Raw genomic sequence first — 22,620 nt, 5'->3', positions numbered from 1 at the left:
CTTTATTAGCAGCCTACCTTCTAAAAACTTCCATTATAGATATTCCTTTAGTTATACTTCATTTATTTGTATGTTCAGATATCTTCTGGTTACTCATACAAGCAGGTAGATCTTCTGAAACCAAAATCTTATATCATAGTTACACATACTCTGATCAAGTATCAGACAGTTCTAGCTGTATCTCAACTTGTATTTACCTTACACTGAAATAGAATGAATTGACTTCAATCAGATTTATCAAAGTACATGCAAATTGAGTTAATGCGAGAGTTGTGCTCTGAGTCTCTAAGATGTATAGTTTATTATCCTTTTTCCTTCTCTCTCTTCTAGTTCTCCTCCTCCTCTTCCTCCTCCTCTCTTTCTCCTTTCTTTTCCTTTCCTCCTCTTCCTATTATTCCTCCTCCTTCTCCTTCTTTCTTCCTCTTCAAAACTGTTACAACGTGTAGTGTTTTCTACGGTCCAGTAACAGTGGATTGATCAGTAGATTTATTCCTCTGTTACTATATATTTTACATTATTTTTAAACATTTGAAATAATAAATCAGGATGACTATGTATAAATTTCAAAGATACTGGATGATTTGACTTGCCACGGACACAATAGGAGGATACAGTAATATTTATTTTCACGAATATATAAACTAAACTATGTAGTATTTCACCAAAAAAAGATTATTTTGAAACTAAACTAGTATTTCTGGTAGCCCAGGGTTCAAAATCTGTGGGCATGAAGTAATTTGATGGTGGTTTTGAAATTTTCTAAAATTAGTATATTGGAAGTAGCTGATATTAGGGGGTAATTTAAGAGAAAATCTCAGCACAAGTTTGAAAAAGATATAACGGGAGCTATAAAATAAGGTAAAATGTATAATACAATCATAATGTATTGTCCCCCTGATTATTTTATATGTGTATACCCACATACACACACTCTGATTCTTTCTTCTATTAGAGGTTAGTGAAAAACTTTGAGGTAGATTTTTAAATAAAGTATAATTTAGCACTTTAATTTTCATGAATAAATCTCTTTGCCCTCTTCTCTGTTCTTCCCTACATAGACTTTGCCAGAGAAATAGCAATGGAAATGACACTCTTTATTCTTTTTGATAATGACCCTTAGCTTGAAAGAAATGGGCTGAAATTTTTGTTGGGCAACTTTTTGCAACAGAACATCATTGTAATTAATGCAACAAACTACTCTTGCCATGGACAATTGTATGATACATGGAAATAGATTGTTGTATATGATCTCTGTCATAATGGCATTTAGAATAATGGAATTCTGCCTGTATTCTCAAACTTCTATAAAATTGAGTTATAAGTCCCTGACTTTAATACAGTCTTAGGCCTTGGAACATTCCAGTGTCTATCAGGCTCAGGGCATGGTTTTCCAGGGTTTGAAAACAAGTTTCTTTATGTTTAAAATGCATCAGCTATACAAGCTAGCTGTCAAAGTCATTTACTAATTTGAGAAGTTCCAGTGCAAAAGCAGGGGGAGAATTGTTTTCTAAAAAGGCAGTGGTGTCTGTAGATATCTATCACTATATAGAATTTATCTGGGAATCTAGACCTTGGAAGAGTTGGCTACTAGTTCACTAAATATTTGCCTAATGACAAGGAATGACTTGACCAATGGCCAAGTGATGGATAACACAGAGTTAGAGAAACTGAGGCATCGTCAAGAACAAAAGACACAAAGTCAATGAAATGTTACATTTTGAATACATAATATAATTACCGTTTATAGCTGTTTAAATTTATAAAAGAAAAATATTCTGTTCATGGAGTTTTCTGAATTAAGACCTGCAAAAAGTACACAGCTGTGGCAATTCCAGAGTTATTATTTTAAATTGGGGCTATATGGTTGACTGGTAAGAGATGGACTATTGGAATTATAAACACTGTGTATTTGGAGGCATAGTCCTCACTTATATATATATATATATAATATATTTATTTATATATACTATATATATAAAACATTGTTATTTAATTACCTACACCTAGGGATTCCTGAGAGAAATAAATTATAAAAACATATGAAAGCCCTTGGTGATTTAGTACGGGGCTCCCTTTTCCTAGATCCCTCATTCCCTCTCATCTCTGTTCCTGTCTCCTTCACCACCCCTTCTTCTCTTTCTTATTACCTCTATCTCTAAGCTATATACATGCATATATTTATATTAAAAAGCCAGAAAGGCTCAGAATATTATTTTTGTCTTGACACAGGTAGATTGAAAATTAGACCTATGACCTGTAGTCTGCTAGACGGTACATCCTCTGGTCAGTAGCCAAATATGCTAAGAGATCCTCGGAACTTTGAAATATATCCCTCTGCTACACCTGACAAATCTACAATATGGGATCAGGAATAAAAGATGAGTTTCTTTTTCATGCATTAACAAAATTTCAGCAAGGAAAGTAGGTTCTTTATCGTTCAGGACCCAAACAACTTTGTTAGTCTACATGTTTTGCCTTGCGTTCCAGAACTATTCACTAATTCACAGAATAAAGTGTTTACAGGATTAGCTGGTGAACATTTACATTGGCTTGTACAGTAAGTTAGGATATGAGCATTTATTAGACAGTTATAACTGCTCAAAACCCACTAGAGATGCATTCACTTTAGTTTAAGGGTTGCACATTTCCCTATAAATGGCTTGTTATGAATAATGTAAATGTGCATCACTGAGAATAAATTAAAGACATTTCCTGCTATTGGTAATGTGTTAGGATAGTTGTGCCATAAATCACTTGAGCAGCATTTATAGATTACTATACTCTATCTAGGCCAAGCTTGTAAATATCTGTGTAACTCATAATTCAGTGATTTGCAACCCACTAAAGAAAACCTTAGAGATTTTTCTCTTGTTTTTTTTCTTCCCTCTCATATGATAGCAATAAACATCTCCCTCAAAGATATTCATTTTGAATGCTTCTATAAAGCTTAACTTTTTAATAGAAGCTAGAGGATTTAATGTATAACAAGAAACATCAACCAGAAGCCTCTGGAGTGACTCTAACAGCTCATAGGTGGGTCTTCACCCAGGTATCCCTTTGCCCTTTCCCTACCAAGGCGTCCTTCCTGGAAGACTCAGGAATTCTCTGCAGGCTTGTAGCCATAGGAAGTGACCATTTTCCAATGCTTTTAGGCTTCCTTTGTGCTTTGTTTTCTCCCTACTTCCTTCTCCACTCTTCTCCTCCTCCTCTCTCTCCCTTCTCTCTCTCTCTCTCTCTCTCTCTCTCACACACACACACACACACACACACACACACACACACAAACACACACACACACACACACAGACAATCATTTAGGAAACAAGCAGACATATTTTGTCTACTCCTAATTTCATCAGTTTTCTTAGAACATAGGACACATCAGAAGCAAAATGGGCATTCAAGTTTTTTTTTTTTTTTTAAATAATATAGACCCTTGGTTTCCATGTATCCTTGGAATCACTGTACTAAGTAAAAGCAAATTCAAAACAAACAATATAAATAAAAATAATGGGGCGCCTGGGTAGCTCAGTCCTTTAAGCGGCTGACTTCGGCTCAGGACATGATCTCACGGTTTGTGGGTTCGAGCCCTGTGTCAGGTTCTGTGCTGACAGCTAGCTCAGAGCCTGGAGCCTGCTTCAGATTCTGTATATCCCTCTCTCTCTCAGACCCTCCTATGTTCATACTATCTCTCTCAGAAATAAATAAAACATTAAAAAATTTTTAATAAAATAAATAAAGTCAGGCCCAGTGTTTCTCTATGCTAGGCATTTTGTGTGTATTATATCATTTAATGCTTATAGAATAGCATGATTAGCCCCCTTATATTAGTGAGGAAAGTGAAAGGTTTAGAAAACTTATAAAGTCTGGGGTTGCAGGGCCCACAGTTGAAATTGAGCCTAATTTAAAAGCCAGTATCTGTATTCTTTCAGCCTGATCTATCTCTCCACAACTGTAGCAAGAGATTTCATTCTTATGAAAATTGGTCATGTCTGTTTAATAGAATGCTCTGCAATTTTGCCTCTATGAACTGTGTTTGAATTTCCAAACTTACAGTACAGGCTGTTCTGTCCCATGTTTACCTATGTTGCTTTCTTTTGCCTCTTTCTGGTTGCATTGGACTTCTAGTCTAAGAGAACACTGTACTTCTTTAGGGAATACACTCCAAATTATACTTTATGCATCTGAGTGTTTGTCAATAGGGAGTGAAGAAACCTTGCACTGGTTGAGTTCTGTTACATCACTCCTGTGCACCTACCATCCCCAAAGCCTCTGCTTCAGCAGTCTTCAGCCCTCCTCATGCTCACTGGCTCACATTCCAGAGTCTGACTGTCATCTATTTTGTGCTCTGCCAATTTTCAATTTGTTTCTGGTGGCACTTGATTGAGAGGCCCTAACCTTTGAGTAATTGGTGATGAGCTGGAACTTAATGGCTCTTAGTTTTCATTTAGATGATACTCTGCTGAATCACTTGCTGCCTTGTGCACAGTCCAGTATGAACCCCTCCCCTCACCAGAGTGACCTCTGTGATCACAGAATGCTTTTTGTTCTTCAGAGTGCTCTCAAACTTATTTTATTGTCTTCATTGTGAATTATATGGGATAAATTTATGAGTGAAGAAACAGACATGGAGAATTGCCTTTTATTTCTAGTTCATTAAGGGAGCAGGCTTCTGACAATGCTCCTTTTGCAATCACAACATGCTAAAATAGGTTCTCAAAATCTCTAACTTTTTACATAGGATAGTTTTGACATAAGAACATCCAGGTCATTGAACAGTGTATTTGGAAGATTTCAAACACCCATATAATGTAGAACAGGCCATGGAAACTAATTAGCTACTATTATAATAATAAAATTATTCTCCTTGTTATTGAAATGTACTGGAAAACATTATAAAGTAGGTATATAAAGATAATATTTGATACAGTCTTGAAATCCAAGAAGATAATGAAAAGGGATATGAAGATTCTGGTTTATGTCCTTTGTATTATGCTATGTGGCTATGACAGGTTGTTGACACTATTTGAAGCTCTATTTACTTATCTATAAAAGTGAGTATAATAATTGCTCGTTGGAATATCAAATATGATTTTTATTGGGATTACAAATACATCAAAAATTAATAACATTGAACAACTTAAAATATGAGTCAGAGCCCAAGTTTACTTGTACTATTTCTAATTGCTGAACCTTCTGCAAGTGGAGTTTTCTCTAAGAAGTATGACAAGTGTGACTATTTTAACTTTTGAAATAGTGAAATATAAAATTTAATTTTTTGAAATGACTCATTTGCTTTCTTTGATCTATGAAGAGCTGTCTTTAGTGTCCATGATATTTCATTATTATGATGGCTATTATTAAAATTTTAGTATCCAACTACTGTGTATTAATGGTTTTGAACTCAGATTTGTGATCTGTATTCCATTTTACTTGTGATTTTGATTTCATCCCAAATGTAGGTTTCATGTTCAAGTAGAAAAGGCCAGATTTTCACTTGGAATTTTAAACATGTGTTTACCGTATGTGAAAGTTGCCCTACATGTCCCCCTCTCTAACATTTCAATCCCCCAAGTTGGTGAGATAGAAAATATATTGACTCCTAAGACACACTGATTGATTGCCATGGAAACTCTCCATAAAATGGCATGTCTGATCAGAGAGATCCCTTGGTGATTTTTATACAGACTTCAGATTTTTAAAAATTACATGTGGCTCTCCAAATCTTAACCTCCTTTCCATTTTGGTTGCAGTATCCTTATTACCTAGAAAACTATCTGTGAATAATTTTAAGTGAGCTATGTTTTCTTAAAGGATTTATGGCTAAGTTAGACACGTGCTATCTCAGTAGTATTCCTTAGTTCTTCATATGTATCTGTAGGGTTTTTTTTTTTTTTTAAGTTTTAAAACAGTACATTATGTGTACGATATAAAAATTGCAAATAAAAATACTATGGGTGCTTTTACGTTCAAATTATATTATTATTACAGATTCTATAGAGACAAAATTATGAATCCCCACCCTTTAGATTATTTTTCCTGTTTCAGAAGACGGTGAGATAAAATGGATTTCAATTTGCTTGCAATGTCTTTTTCTCTAGAAGGTAAATGCCATGTTGAAAGGCAAATGCTAAGTATACAAAAATGTTGAGTAAACATTTATAGGAAATAAACTTGAAATTTTTAAACAACCAATAAAAGATTATATTCTTTCCTCCCTGTTTCTCTTCTTAGCACTGGCACTTTGAGAAAGCTATGTAACCTGAATAAATCAAGAAAATTAAAATAATTCAGCACAATTTAGAAGTTATTGTAAGGATTAATACATGTAAATCATTTAGCACAGTTTCTAGCACATAGGTACAAAAATAAATTGTAAATACTATACAGTGGACCAATATTAAGTTCCTCCTAGGTGGCGAATGCTATTAGACATGGGGATATAATGACCCTCAAGAAAGCTACATTCTTCAAGAAACCTACAGTCTAATAAGGAATACAGAAAATTTCTAATCAATTTCAACAGAGTAGTAGCTGTTAACAGAGAAAAAGCAAAATTTGTCATGTCAGCATATATTGGCACACTTTTTAACAGCTAGAAGTACCCTGAAGTTTTCCAGGCAGAAAATATACATCTGGAAGCCTTAGATGAGTAATAGTTAGTTAGGCAAGGTTGAGTAGAGTGATGGAGGGACGGAAAAAAGTGGAAAAGAAAGATTCCGTGTGAGTAAACGCCTAGAGTAATGGTGGCCTAGAAAGAATGAGCCCAGGTGTGGGCTCCCTCTGTGTTGGTTCGCCCCACATATAGCATTTAATAACTCTCTTCTTCCTTTGGTGGATCAAGTGGTTTTGGCTAAAAAATGGTTTCATTTCATTCTCCTGGGATGAAAGGGGCCCAAGGATCTTTGGAAGGAGAGATTAGGCAAAAGTGGAGAGTGAGATCTTGGAATCATTCTAGATGCATTGTTTAGCCTCTTTGATTTATGGTGGGGACTGGAATTAGAGGGGGATACAAACATTAAAACACATATCACAAAATTGACTCTCTTTTAGTCTTCTGAGACCAGAAGAGGGGCCGAGCACTCTCTCACTGCTGGTAGATACCAAGACTCTGTCCAGACAGTCTCATCACAGGCAGCGTCTTGGAGTCCGTCGCACAGCAGGAACCCCACTGCAGTTTATTGCTTAATTTGGCTTGGTTTTTAAACTTGGTTCTTGAGTGAATGAGGCTTAGAGTGAAGAAAAAGAAGCAAGCATCACATGGAAATTAAAGAAGAGAAGAACAGGGGCAGGGGGTGGGTGGGAAGGACCGGTAGACAGTTTGAGGTTAAGAGTTTGTTTGTTCCTCAATTCATATAGCAGTGGTCACCTAGGGATCCTCTAGGCGGCTTATAGGTGGTTTATAGGTAGTTATCACTACATGTTTCATTTGTGTTTTTTTCACACGTATCTCCTAAGTATCGGTGTGCCAATGCCATTTATAACTCCATTTATAACACCATCAGTTTTTAAGTTTGCCACATATACTTTATCTTTCCCCACCTCACACACACAGACATGTACCCCTTTCTCTTTCTACATGGACATACATATATACATATATGTTAAAAAATAATGGTATTTGTATGTGTATACACAGTCTTTGTTCTGAACCACCTGAGCATGTGTTGAAGGCAACATGCCCTTTTTTCCCTTACTATTGACCATTCAGTATGTGTTTCCTAAGTACAAGGATATTCTCTAACATAATCACAGCATAATTAACAAATTCAGGAAATTCCTCATTGACAGTACTGGCAGCTAACTTTTGGGCCATATTCCCAAATCCTCAATGGTCTCAATAATGTCTTTTCTAGCATTTATAGTCCTTTGATTACTGGATCCAGACCATATTGCATTTGATGATTCTATCCCTTTGGTTTCTTCAGTCTCTTTCTTTCATGACTTGGACATTTTTGAAGAATGTAGGCCATTAGTTGGGGCTCTGTTTGGTCATTCTTCTTTCTTCATTCTCAAGCCCCAATAATAATATGAACAGGGGATACCGTTTATAACATATAAATAGTGACTGGATAGGGCATACATCATTCATTTGTTCCAAGGCCTCTGATTGGATTATAAATCTGTACCTTCGCACCTTCTTAGTGTCATAAAATACCAAGCAGAAGGACTATGTGGGGATGTCCTGGACTATTATAAAATCTTTACCCAAACATCTTAGCTAAGCAAAAATCTCCAGATATTTATGTGTCATCCCAACTTCCTCCTCGCAATAGGGCAGCAAAGCTTTCCCAGGAACGTTATTTCATGTTGATGATATGATAGCTTTTGCCTCTGCTCTTGTCATTTTCATTACACAGAGACATGTGGCCCTCCTCTTTCCAATTAACTCTCTAAATACGATGAGTCAGCCCCTAGCCTATGAACTGTGGTCTCCTCAAAGGCAGGCAGCAAATCTTATTCACTGTCCCCATTCCTTGCTTGACTTCCCCACACCTCAGCCTGTGTCTAACCTTGCTTTGGGGTTAGTTTATAAAGTTCCTTATGTATGTTCTCTCTTCCTTTCTCTCCATCTCTAATTACTACTGTCCATACTAAATGCTTTCGAGGTTAAAATAAATGGCAGTCACAATAACCATAGTCACTAGCTCTTTTAGACATTGTTTTACCTTATCTCAACATACTCCACAAGTACCACTACTTTACACGCAGAACAGTTGAAGATACCAAAGAGCAAATTAGCCCTCTCCAGTTCAAATCCTGGCTTGAGAACCTACTATGTTGTTATAGTCTTTGGATTTCAATTTCATCATCTGTAAAAAATAAGGATATTAAAATACACCTAGATCAGTAGCAGGTTGAAGGACTTTATGAGCTTATCACCATAGTAATATCCCCACAGTATTTGGCATGTGTTTATACTCTAAAATACTACCTGTTGTTATTGGGCATTTAAGACAGCCCAGATTATGGTTTCGGTCTCCACTGTCAAAGGACAAAGAGAAGCTATAGAGGCTATTCTGCTATACATAGGATTGTGTCTTGTTCGTCCCGTCAGTTCTGGGTAAAGTTCAGGGAGAGACAGAGCCCATCACTGTAGGGCCAAGGGATCCAACTTCTGCCGCTTCTCACTGACTAGTAACTTTAGTTTACAGTATTTTCATTTCTGATCAGGTTTGCTATGATGTCATAGTAAACATTCCTTTTTGTATGCAACTTTTTACCTGTGCAAAATACATTAATAAGAGTTCACTGCACTTGCAAAATCCACAGCTCTAAGAATTCAGAATGCTTACATTCATTAATCTCATTAAACTCATTAAGTATCCCAAAGCCACTTTGGTGGCAGAGGTTAGAAATACATGCTATTATTTCATTTGTTCTGAAAATGAAAAACTTCAGGGGTTCATCCTGATGAACTATAGGAGTTCATTTAAATTCTCCATTAAATCTATATCTCCTTTTTTCTCTTCTGAGAGTCCACTTTTTCAAGGACACTGGCAATAAAAGAAATAGAATATATCATAATTACACATTTGCTTTGATCCATGTAACAGAAAACATTCTCAGAATAACAATATTCCTACTACCAACACAAGAACTTTAAAATGTTTATATTTTTTCATAGGTTCTTCTCATTTTCTTACAGTTGAATTTTATCTACATCTTATACATTTTACATGTAAATTTGGCTCACCTCAAGTCTTTAGATTAATGTCATCCCAGTCCTTTTTGGTTGTCTAAACCTCAGTGTCCAGTAAATTCCTAAGATAGGACTCCTGGAAACACCATTCCTTGAGTTCTTGCATGTAGTTAATAGTTTATGCATTGTATTTTAATTGAAAGTCAGCTTTGCTGGATCTAAAATCCTTGAATCATGTTTGTGTGTTTCTTTGTTTTCTTCGTGTACCTTTCTGATAACTGATATGTTTTCCTGTCAAAAAAATCTCATGACCAGTTTGATTTTATTTCTTTTGTAAACCATCTGGTATTCTTGCCCAGATACTCATAGAATATTTCCTTCTTTTTCTTTAAAGCTTAGTGCTTTTACCAAGATATGTCTCAGCATTAGTGATTCTGAGGTACCTTTTCAATAAGTAGTTGAGTCTTACCTTCTTTTGAAAGTTTTTTTGAATATTTTTCAGCTCTATTTTCTTGTCTAGGTTTTCATTTCCATTAAATCCTATATGCATGTGGCATCTCTATTGCCTCACTTTTCTAATTGCTAATTTTTCTCAAATTCTTTTATCTCTTGTTCTTTTATCTCTGTGTTATTTTATTTCATTTTTTTCAGTTTTTGTTTTTCATGAAAACAATGGTAATTTTTTTTAATGTTTGTTTAGTTTTGAGAGAGAGCACAAGCAGGGGAGGGGCAAAGAGAGAGAGAGAGACAATCCAAAGGAGGCTCCAGGCTCCAAGCTGTCAACACAGAGCCCAACACGGGCCTCAAACTGTGAGATCATGACCTGAGCCAAAGTTGGACAATTAGCTGACTAAGCCAACGGAGCACAAGCAGGGGAGGGGCAAAGAGAAAGAGAGAGAGAGAGAGAGAGAGAGAATCCAAAGGAGGCTCCAGGCTCCAAGCTGTCAACACAGAGCCCAACACGGGCCTCAAGCTGTGAGATCATGACCTGAGCCAAAGTTGGACAATAAACTGACTAAGCCAACCAGGTGTCCCAAAATGGTATTTTTTATTATTGTAATTCTCGTAGTTTCATATTCATTTCTAAAAATGTTTTTCTTTTATTTCTATTTACTTAGTTCTATCTCTAAAGGTCTGTGTTTTTCTAATTTTTGTTTGTGCTGTTCTTTCTGTGCCATTTTTGAAATTCCAATCTGTTTACTTTGAAGTAGTGGTTTGCAACTCTCTTTCATGCATATCTTTCTACTATACTTACTTATCTATGGTGGTGCTATTTTAACCTTTATTACCTTTTTTCATGATACTGTTGTTTGGGATTTGAATTTGATAATTTTCTTATTTTTTTGTGTGAAATCAAGTTTTGTGAACTTTTAGGAGAGGGTGTGGTTGAGGATTGTTTTTTTCTAATTTTGTTTTCATGGTCCAGGGCTTATTCATTCTTTTCCACATTTGTTTTTAGTGTTCAGAGCTACGACTTACTTTGTGAGATTTACTGGATCTTTTTTCCTTCACCATTACTTATTGGGTCTTTCTTTTCCTTCACTGGTAGTTTCCCTATTTTGCTCAATTTGGAAACTCCTCTCATCCACTTCTCGTCAGTTCAGGAAACTATCCTGGAAGGGAGTTTTTGCTTGTTAACACATCAACGCCCAAAATCTCTCCATGGACCCCTTATAGCCACCTGCTTCTGTAATGTACAAAATCCTCATATGCTCCAGTTTAATTTTCCATTGTGTTGTTCTTGGGTATGGCAGATGCCTCATTTTACTTTCTGCTTTCTCCTATTGGATGCTGATGTCACCGAGGTCCTGTAACTTCAGTCATTGGTCCCCATCTGTTCATAGTCTGTTTATGGAGATAACGCAACACTTAATTTTACTGACCATATTTTCCATATGTTTCTGTCTTTGCTCTAATTGCACTGTAGTAATCCAAAGAACTTTTTTTCACATCTTCTCAGAATCTTTGAGGATATTTTTAAGCAGAAGAGGCATAAATAACAATTCTTCAGGCCCAGATCTTTCTCCTATAGAGGTCTTCTCATCCTTTATCAACCTTTAAGAATCAAGGTTTGTTTATTTTTTAATTCCAGTATAATTAACAAACAGTGCTTTAGCAGTTTCCAGTGCATAATATACTGACTCAACAATTCTCTACATTACTCAATGCTCATCACAAAAACAAAAACAAAATTAAACTACCGGGACTATACCAAAATAAAAAGCTTTTACACAGTGAAGGAAACCATCAGTAAAACAAAAAGACAGCCTAGTAAATGGGACAAGATATTTGCAAATGATCTATCAGATATGGGTTAATATTCAAAATATATAAGGGACTTATACAACTCAACACCAAAACAAAAATACAATTTACTTTTTTAATAGTTTATTGTCAAGTTGGTTTCCATATAACACCCAGTGCTCATCCCCACAAGTGCCTTCCTCCATGCCCATCACCCCCCTTCCCCTCCTCCCACCACCATCAGTCCTCAGTTTGTTCTCAGCATTCAAGAGTCTCTCATGGTTTGCCTCCCTCCCTCTCCCCCACTATTTTCTCCCCCTTCTCCCCCACGGTCCTCCGTTAAGTTCCTCCTAATCCTCCTATACGTGCAAACATATGGTATATGTCCTTCTCTTCCTGACTTCTTTCGCTCAGCATAACACCCTCAAGGCCCATCCATGTTGCTACACATGGCCGGATTTCATTCTTTCTCATTGCCATGTAGTATTCCATCTTATAGATAAACCACATCTTCTTGATCCATTCATCTGTTGATGGACACTTAGGCTCTTTCCATGTTTTGGATATTGTGGAGAGTCCTGCAATGAACATTGGGGTACATGTGCCCCTCGGCATCAGCACTCCTGTATCCCTTGGGTAAATTCCTACCAGTGCTATTGCTGGGTCATAGGGGAGTTCTACTGTAAATTTTTTGAGGAACCTCCACACTGTTTTCCAGAGGGGCTGCACCCGTTTACATTCCCACCAAACGGTGTAAGAGAGTTCCCATTTCTCCACATCCTCATGAGCATCTAGAGTCCTCTGATTTGCTCATTTTAGCCACTCTAACTGATGTGAGGTGGTATCTCAGTATGGTTTTGATTTGTATTTCCCTGATGATGAGGGACGCTGAGCATCGTTTCATGTGTCTGTTGGCCATCTGGATGTCCTCTTTGGAGAAGTATCTGTTCATATCTTCTGCCCATTTCTTCACTGGATTGCTCGTTACCAAACTACAATTTAAAAATGGGCAGAAGGCATAAACATTTTCCCAAAGAACACATACTGATGGCCAACAGATACACATAAAAGATGCTCAACATCACTAATCAACAGGGAAATGCAAATTAAAGTCACAATGCACTATCACTTCACACCTGTCAGAAGGGCTAAAATCAAATACACAAATAAATGTTGGCAAGGATGTAGGGAAAGAGAATCAGGATTTAATTTTACTAAAAAATTCCTTACAAAGCATTGCAGTGGTATTTTGCAAATATTTTTACCCATTTTTCCAAATAAGAAAACTCAAGTTAAAAGCATTATATATCCAGTTTTGCCTCCTGAGAGAGATGGAGAAACAGCAGAGCTCCTGTCAGCAGGGCCAATCAACGAAATAAGGGAGAAACCATCTCAGAATAATCAGATAAATTCTGTAGCAGAATAAAAGTGTTCATTTCTCTGTATCTACTGGGAATTGACAAGGCCATACTTTGCTCCTATTCATTTCCAGATAAGAAATACTGAGTTATTTAAGTTTACAGGCACCTGGATTTAAGTGAGGTTTTATTAAACTGTGTTTGTTAATAATTAAGTAGTAGAGGAATGCCTATATGGCTCAGTTAAATGTCTGACTCTTGATTTGAGCTCAGGTCATAATATCACACTTTGAGTTTGAGCCCTGTGCTGTGCCCTGCTCTGACAGTTGGGGCCTGCTTGAGATCCTCTCTCTCTCTCTCTCTCTCACTCTCTCTCTCTCTCTCTCTGTCCCTCCCTGCTCACTCAGTCTCTCTCTCAAAAATAAATAAATAAACTTAAAAACTTGTTAGGTGTTAGAAAAATACCAAATTATATATTTTTATTTGGATTTCTTTAAAATATTGGAATTAACTGTCATCCTTTATGTGGGTGAATCAAAACTCATTTACTGATATGCTTTATTATTGATAGATGCTATTATTTTAGGAAATGTCATCTAAGACATGAGAATTAGATGATTACATTCTCTTTTTATCAGATATGCAGATCTATGGAGAATCCTTATATTCAGGCAATATGATCATAGTCCAGTTTGTCTCCTAACAGCAACTTACAAATATCTAGTCTTATTGCCCAGGAAGAGCCAAATTATCCTATAAAACAAATATTTATTATTTATATTTTTTATTTCAGACATAGAATAATTCAGTGTCCATGAAAATTAAGATAGGGACTCTCTTCAAATTGTCCATGGGAAAGAATGCACACACATTGGTACATGTACAAATACAGTTGAGATGTTTAATAAATGAGATTATTCCATTTTTATGGATGCATGGGAGTCATTGGAGGCTCTCCGCTGGGATATCTGATTTGATTTTGACAGATGATTACAAATATTCAGGTCAGGCCCCAGGGTAAAAGGCCCTATTGCTAGGGAAAACAAAAGATGTGAAAGCACAATGTCATCAGGAAGGATTGAACTTTAAGATAAGTGCTGGTTTTCAAAGGTAATAAGTTGGAAAATCCTGTCTCATAAAGGGGGCTTATTTACTAGAGACTAACTGGTTCTTATTGGTTATCTCTTCCCCTAGCAAATAAACTTTAGTTATATAACCTTGATCTTTACAAGAAAACTGGTCCAAAGTTGACTTTGGGTTAGTTTTCCACACATCACTTTCTCAACTTCATTTAGGAAACGGACAATAAGTCATTACATAAATACTCTAGAGGGGAGAAGATCCAGGTTTGTATTTGAGGAGTCTTGATCCAATAAAGAAATCATCCAGACATAAGCCTCCTTTACCATTCTTTCTTTCTTAGCCGACTTCCATCTCTTTTGTGAGGAAGTCATTATCTTATAGCCTTCCTATAAATAACTAATAGAAATAAAGAGAGAACACTAACCTACCTATCACTTCTTAGCAGTGCTAGGGCAGTTTTGTTTTGTTTTTTTTTTAAGTGGAACATGAAAATATTGCCTACGGTTAGGTTGGATTGTGGTTTTGGATTCCACTCACCCATACTTTCCCCTTTGTCTGTTTCTATGGATAGAGAATTAGTAGGAGAGTTAGATACAGTGTTGGTTTTCAGTATATTAATTTCTAGAAAGTAATTATGAAAGTCTACATGATTATGAATTATGGGTTAGGCTCAACTGCATAATTTAAAACCACATCCCACAGAATTAAAGACTGATAGACCATGAGATCTAAGGGAGGAAATTCTTAAATTTCATCAAATCAGAGATGCCCTGATCCACTTTTCTCACCCAAGTTTAGATAAGCGAAGATTTGGAGTATATAAGTAACTTGTTCAAGGTGATATAATAATTTGTGTGTGTGTGTGTGTGTGTGTGTGTGTGTGTGTGTGATCTTTCTGGCTTTGTTTGATGGTGTAGTCTAAGCAGGTACATAAGTTCTAACACTTATTCATTTGATTCCAACATTGATTTTTTTTAGAAGGTAGAAAATCAGTAGAACACTAATCCAGGTTATCTACCTAGATACCTTCATTTTTCTTTCATTGGCAAATCATTTAAGTTCTTATTCCTTCTTATGAGAACAATCAAATTAATTGGTGAATTAGTAATAAATTATTGGTAAACATTTATCATGGGATTCATTTGCAGATAATTAAGTATAATTACCTGGTTTTGATGGCCTTCTTTATCATTTAGAGATAATTCAATACAATTAAAATGTAAAATTAGTTTACCAGTATTGACAGATCATCCAACCAGAAAGTCACATGGATTAAAAAAAAAAAAAAGGTGTTTCAATGTCTCCAAACATTTAAAATTGGAAGAAAATGGGGTGCCTTGGTGGCTCAGTCGGTTAAATGTCTGACTTTGGTTCAGGTCATGATTTCATAGCTTGTGAGTTTGAGCCCTGCATTGGGTTCTGTGTTGACAGCTCAGAGCCTGGAGCCTGCTTTGGATTGTGTGTTTCCCTCTTTCTCTACCTTCCCACCCCCACCTGCTTGTGCTCTCTCTGTCTCTCAAAAATTAAAAAAATATTTTTAAAAACTTAAAAAATGAATAAATAAGTAAAAATAAAATTAGAAGAAAATTTTGTGGCATTTTTCTGCATACTTCAGTGTAATCCAACCTTATCATTTGGATTAATATCCAAGATTCAGTTTACAGGTTATGTGACCATATTTAATGGTATGTATTGAACAAGACTTTTAGAGATTCATATGGGAAGTAGAAACCATAATGTATCATGGCTTCAACGAGTTTATAAAGAAAGGAAGGAGCCAGAGTAATAAAGAAATCATGGCAATATTATAAGGGCAGGTATAATATAGAAGTATAAGTATATATTCAGAAGCAAATCCTATAGAGTCATTCCTGAGCATGGGTGGAAAGTTGCTTGGGAAGGAGGAAAATAATTTATCTTTACTGAAAGAGTATCAATGTTGAAGCCTTGATTAGTGTTCTGAAGGGAAGCGATAGGATTTTGGACAGTTGAAAGATGGTTCCAGTAGGGGGAACTTGAAGGTTCACCGTGGGTAGAGAAGTTGGATGAAATGTGGCAGGCAAGTTTACCTGGCTCAAGGGCATTATATGAATTGAGGCTATAAGACAACCCATGGGCAAAGTGATATTTGCAGGAGGTCACATTTATACATTCATTTTGTTGAAAGGGCAATATGATGTGCTCATCTGTGGATCAGACAGCCTCCCAAATATGTGGGAAGTTCTGGTGTATTGACAATATTGATTTTATAATTCTCTCTATATACCTATTCTAGGGTTTTAAAAATTATTTTCTCATTAAGACATTTTGCATGGTTATTTCTATTTGGCTAGACTATCTGAGGGCACAGGGACATTGCCTTTTCTCATTTATTGAGACATTCAAAATGCATTTATCTCTTGCTATGTGGCAGGCTATTTAAGAGCCCAGAGTGTGTTTAATTGAAGAAAACAGTTCTCTTTGTGCCCAATTCGACATGGAAGATAGAAATGTAGCCTTCACCATAATCTAGAAAAGGAGTTGTTAGGTACAAAAAACAAACAAAAGAACAATTTATAGTGAATCACAAAACAGTTTTATTTTCTCGGTATTATATTTAACACTCTTAGTTGTCTCTTCCCCGTAGTTGTTACACAAGTGCCTATGTGTACACAGATAATCATACATGATTTGCCAACTAACTGGGGGTCCATTCTAACTCTGCCTGCTCTTTGATTTTCACAGTCATGTGATCCCCACTCCACTCAGAGAAGAACCCGCCATCTGCTAAGGCCCTCACTGAATTCAAGGACATGTGCTGAAGACTCTCAGGTGCGGCCCTGCCTCCTCAATGAAAATTGCTTCCAGTTCCAGTACAACCTTACAGGTACAGTTAAACCCCACAGCAATGCCATTTTCCATGAAAGTGGACTAATGGGAGAATGCATGTGTGTGTGTTTTCATTCTTGGGATTCAGGACTGACTAGAATGTGAGAGTGTATTGCATGCAAGGTCGAGAATTTGACATTGCCAGTGTTCCTTCACAGAAAGAAATGCCCGCGCTTGGCATGTAGCTTTAGCAAGGCCACCTGGAATCTCCGAATTCCAAGATGCTTCAAAAGACTTGGCAAAGTTTCACAATAGAGCTGAATTAAGCCATGATAACCAAAATAACAAAATATATGCAGCAGGCAATAATTTACCATTTAGGGAAGAATGCGGTCATGCTGTCATAATTTAGCTCTTTTATGGCTTTTATTATTTCAAGAAATTCAAGCTTGTGATGTATTTGGTCTATGGGTCTCAATAGGATAAATAGTAAACCTGAGTGGACACTGATACTTTAGAGGTACTGGGAATCCCTCCACCTCATTATTAAGCCACTGCTCAGGATTTTCCTGGGCACCACAGTGTCTCATTCCACACATTGTTTAGTTACATTGATTTGCTACCTGCCATTCCCAGCAGGAGCAGGCACACAAAATGCCGCAAAATGTGAAACCGTGTTAAGTCTCGGCACTGAATTCAGTACTGATGGCCAAACCACCACTTGCTTGCCGAGGCAAAGCAATAGTCTCTTCTGAAACAAATTCCCCACTGAGGTCACAGTGGCACTACTGATATTTCTCACATAGAAAACTTCGTAATGAATTCTGGGGTGAGAGGGGGGGCAATCAGATTGTCTTTATTAGTGACAGATGACTTAGTGTATTTGCCCTCTTTCTTTAGTTAAAGGTGCTTCAGATCCTTGATTTTTATAGTAAATTTTCAGAAATAAGTGAAATTTGCTTTACTGGAAGAGCATGTCTTTAAAATACTGATTTTACTACGCATCAGTTTACTATTCCTGTTAAACTCATAGATCATTTATCAAATATAGAATGTGTCCTTAAGGACGTTCTTGATGTATATCATCAAAGGCCATTCATTCTTTCTAATCACATTAAAAGTCAGAGTTGTTTTTCTGGTTTGCTTTTTAAGAATCAGATTAATTATGGGATAATTCATTCAGTAGTCTAGTTTGCAATACAACTATCCAAATCTATAAAACCTTCTCTCCTGGGGGTGCCAGGGTGGCTCAGTTGGTTGAGCATCCAACTTTAGCTCAGGTCATGATCTCATGGTTTGTGAGTTCAAGCCCTGCATTGGGTTCTATGGTGACCGCTCAGAGCCTGGCGCCTGCTTCAGATTCTGTGTGTGTGTGTCTCTCTCTGACTGTCTACTACTCACGCTCTGTCAGTCTCTCTCTGGAAAATAAATTTTAAAAAACTGTTAATAAATAAATAAAACCTTCTGTCCTGAGACAATAACTTGAAAAAAACTAGATTGTCTGTAATATTCATGTAGTTTCGAGGTACCTTTCTTTCCTTTCTCAGTCTGAAGCTCTGCCATATCAACTTTAAGTCTCTCTCTGGAAAATAAATTTTAAAAAACTGTTAATAAATAAATAAAACCTTCTGTCCTGAGACAATAACTTGAAAAAAACTAAATTGTCTGTAATATTCATGTAGTTTCGAGGTACCTTTCTTTCCTTTCTCAGTCTGAAGCTCTGCCATATCAACTTTAAGTCTCTCTCTGGAAAATAAATTTTAAAAAACTGTTAATAAATAAATAAAACCTTCTGTCCTGAGACAATAACTTGAAAAAAACTAGATTGTCTGTAATATTCATGTAGTTTCGAGGTACCTTTCTTTCCTTTCTCAGTCTGAAGCTCTGCCATATCAACTTTAAGTCTCTCTCTGGAAAATAAATTTTAAAAAACTGTTAATAAATAAATAAAACCTTCTGTCCTGAGACAATAACTTGAAAAAAACTAAATTGTCTGTAATATTCATGTAGTTTCGAGGTACCTTTCTTTCCTTTCTCAGTCTGAAGCTCTGCCATATCAACTTTACCAAATGGTTTAGATGACTGGATTTATTCCTTGAAAATAGTTCCACATTACATTAAACAGTAGCATCATTTCTGGGTTCCTTTTCTATCAGTTATCCTCCAATAAACAGATGATTCCAAACTAGTTTTTCTTTACCATCCTTGTTGGTATCTTTCCTTTCCTCTTCAGCACAACAATGACATGGTCTCCAACAAACCATTTGGCTTTTTACTTTTAGAAAGCAAACTTAAGAAGGTAATTCACTTTTAGGGGCGCCTGGATGGCTTAGTCAGTTAAGCGTCCGACTTTCGCTTAGGTCACGATCTCGCGGTTCGTGGGTTCGAGCCCCGCGTCGGGCTCTGTGCTGACTGCCAGCTCGGAGCCTGCAGCCTGTTTCAGTCTGTGACTCCCTCTCTCTCTGACCCTCCCCTGCTCACGCTGTCTCTCTCTCTCTCTCTCTCCTAGAAATAAATAAAAGTATTTAAAAAAAAAAAAAGAAGGTAATTCACTTTTATTTGGCTTTTTATATGTTTTGCAGTAAAAGATTTTTATGGTGCTTTTTTAAGCCACCTGGATATTATTTTAGGATTATGTATATGCTATCCTGCCTCACCAATGCAAATAATCAAAGGTTTGTTGTATTTTGCTCACATGACCATAATTCTGAAACTCAGTGTGGTGATCCTATACCTGTAGAGTGGAGCACATGCCAGCTGAGTGAAAATGCCACTTGTGGACAAGGCGTCAGGACCCGCCTTCTGAGCTGCATACGCAGCGATGGCAAGCCAGTTGGCATGGACCAGTGTGAGCAGGTAATTTGTTTATATTTGTATCTCATGCTAGGTGCTTTGGGTTTCATTGTTGTTGTAGTTATTGTTGTTTGCTTTCAGGTTTTTTTCTTCTTTTATTGTAATGTTAGTCTAGAAACTTGATATTTGGTATAAATGACAAATATGATTCCTTCTTGACAAATTTAGGTTCAGGTGTAACTGGTATAGCACAGTTATACCTCACTAGTTTGAACTTAGTCAAAATGACTAGGAAAGGGAGGGGAGGGGCAAGATGGCGGAGAAGTAGGGAGCTCCATACCTGCACTGGCGCCCAGGCATCACACGGAAAAGATCTGAAGCCATAGGAAACCGTACCACACCCAAGAGATTGCGAGAGAAAGGATGCAGACACTGAGAAAGACTTCTAACGTGAGTGCGAACTGGGGAAGTAAAAATCGGGCCTGGATTGGAGACTGGAGAGACGGGCCACCCCCTCTGTGGGGAGTGAGAGGAGAAAAAGAGAGTCCAAAACAAAAAAACCTCCGCTCTGGGTGTAGAAAATCTTTGCGCACAAAATACCTGTGTGTCAGGCTCTCCCCACGCTCCAAGTCGCCCAGGAGGGGCTGCGCTCCGATTTGCTTCTTTGTGCTGGCTCCTGGCTGGCTGGGAGAGGTTGCACGCCTGCAGCCATTACCCTCGAGGCGGGCTTGGACCCCTAAGGAGCCTCACAGGCACCAGCGTCTGTGCTCCTAGCTGGCTGGAACTCTAGAGGGAAGGCAAAGTGCTAAAAACTGGCAGATGTGACCTCGAGTTCGTGTTTTGGGTGATTGAGACACAGAGGGAATTTGATTTCCTCAATCCAGCGGGGCTCAGCGCGCCGGCAGACAAAGCTCCCCACCCCACCCAGGCCCCCCAGCCCCACCTGGAGGATACAGGAGCAGCGGCTTCTGGCTCCACCCCCAGAGCTAGCCTGGAAGATTAGAATCGCCCTGAGGGGAAAGCCAGGGGATCGCCTGAGGCAATTTCAGCGGGGTGCTTGGCCTAGGATTTGGAGGCTGGGACTGGCCTGGGTTGAAAAGCACAACAAACTTTGCCTGAGCCCCTGGCTCAGGAAGTTTACACACCTATAAAAGCAAGGTGGAGCACCACCACTCTCCTCCCTACAACTTCCAGGCAGAACTTCCGCCTGACTCATTGGATCACACCACGCCCATCCCTTCTTGAGTGCTGCCTTCCTTCCTTTTCCCCTTTTTTTGTTTTTATTTTTTGTTTTTCTTTTTGGTGTTTTTTTTTTTTTTTCCTTTTCTTTTTTTCCTCAGAACACTGACCTGATTACCTCTGGTCACCGGCGTACTTAAACAATCAAATTTAGTCCATTCTGTAGATGTAAATTCTTCACCTCCCTACCTTTTCATCTCTTTCTCTCAGGAGTAATTAGACTATATAGTTTCTCTGGATGATACCAGCATTCTTCTCTCACCTATCCAACCATATTCTACCCTTTACCTCTTTGAAAAAAGCTTCGTATCACTTCTGCCTGTTCATTCTATTTCCAATTCTGCCTCATCCCGCCCGGTCTTCTCTCTCCTTCTCTATGCTCTTCAACCAGCACTGCATACACACGGCTATTTAACTGTAGCTGGGAAATCCGGTTATATGCTTTAAACCGTTCTTTGTCCATCGGTTTTCTTCTTTCTTCCTTTCCTTTTCTCCTTTTTCACCCTTTTATGTATTTTATACCTATTATTCGCCTTCCCTCCTCCGTCTTTTCTATTAAACTTTTTCGTTTTCCCTCTCGCTTTGCATGTTAGTTGAATTAGCCTGTGTGTTTGTGTGCCCCTGCTCCCTGTGTGTTTGTCTGTCTGTTTTCTTTTCCAGGGCTACCTCAAGAAACAAGCCAGAGTACAAAAGGTGGACAGTCCCAAATATCAGTACGAATAGGAAAATAAAATAACCAAGGTCCCAACAAGAGAGACCAAGAGATACCATTCAAAAAACACTCTCTGAAAGGATAGGCCCTGGACAGTCAAAGAGTCTTCTTGGATATAGCACCACTCATAGATACAGAGAAAAAACAGGTCTTTAAAACCAACAAGAGCCAGAAAGCTAACTAAAATGACGAAACGAAAGAGCTCTCCTCCAAAGAAACTCCAAGAAGAAATGACAGCTAATGAACTGCTCAAAACAGATATCAGCAGCATCACTGAACAAGATTTTAGACTAATAATGGTAAAATTAATAGCTGGGCTTGAAAAAAAACATAGGGGACATCAAAGAAACTATGGCTACAGACAGAATGGAAAATAAAAATAGGCATGAAGAATTAAAAAATGCGATCAATGAGATACATAATAAATTAGAGGCCTCCAATGCACGGATTGAAGAGGCAGAAAGGAGAATAAGTGATTTAGAAGACACCATTATAGAAAAACAAGAAGCTGACAAAAAAAGAGACCAACTGATCCAGGGACAGGAAAGAAGAGCTCGAGAGCTCAGCGACACGGTCAAACGCAACAATATCCGTATCATAGGAATCACAGAAGAGGAAGAGAGAGGGAAAGGTGCTGAAGGAGTCCTGGAACAAATTATAGCAGAGAACTTCCCCGACCTGGGAAAAGAAGTAAACGTTGAAATACAAGAGGCTCAGAGGACCCCCCTCAGACGTAATCT

At 37.6% G+C, this 22,620-nt stretch overlaps 1 protein-coding gene across 1 annotated transcript in view; it reads left to right on the top strand.

Moving 5' to 3' along the window:
* THSD7B (thrombospondin type 1 domain containing 7B) overlaps positions 1 to 22,620 on the top strand; it is a 401,417-nt gene that overhangs the window by 329,141 nt on the left and 49,656 nt on the right. Inside the window, exons 11-12 of the mRNA XM_039222263.1 lie at positions 17,053 to 17,194; positions 19,877 to 19,992. Of these exons, the coding sequence (XP_039078194.1) occupies positions 17,053 to 17,194; positions 19,877 to 19,992 (258 nt within the window). The remainder of the gene's footprint in view (positions 1 to 17,052; positions 17,195 to 19,876; positions 19,993 to 22,620) is intronic.

The sequence above is a fragment of the Hyaena hyaena genome, unplaced genomic scaffold, assembly GCF_003009895.1.
Source record: "Hyaena hyaena isolate Hyena2069 unplaced genomic scaffold, ASM300989v1 scaffold_1096, whole genome shotgun sequence".
Lineage (NCBI taxonomy): Eukaryota > Metazoa > Chordata > Mammalia > Carnivora > Hyaenidae > Hyaena > Hyaena hyaena.
Note: the sequence above shows the minus strand (reverse complement) of the source record. Positions and strands in the feature narration are given on the sequence as shown.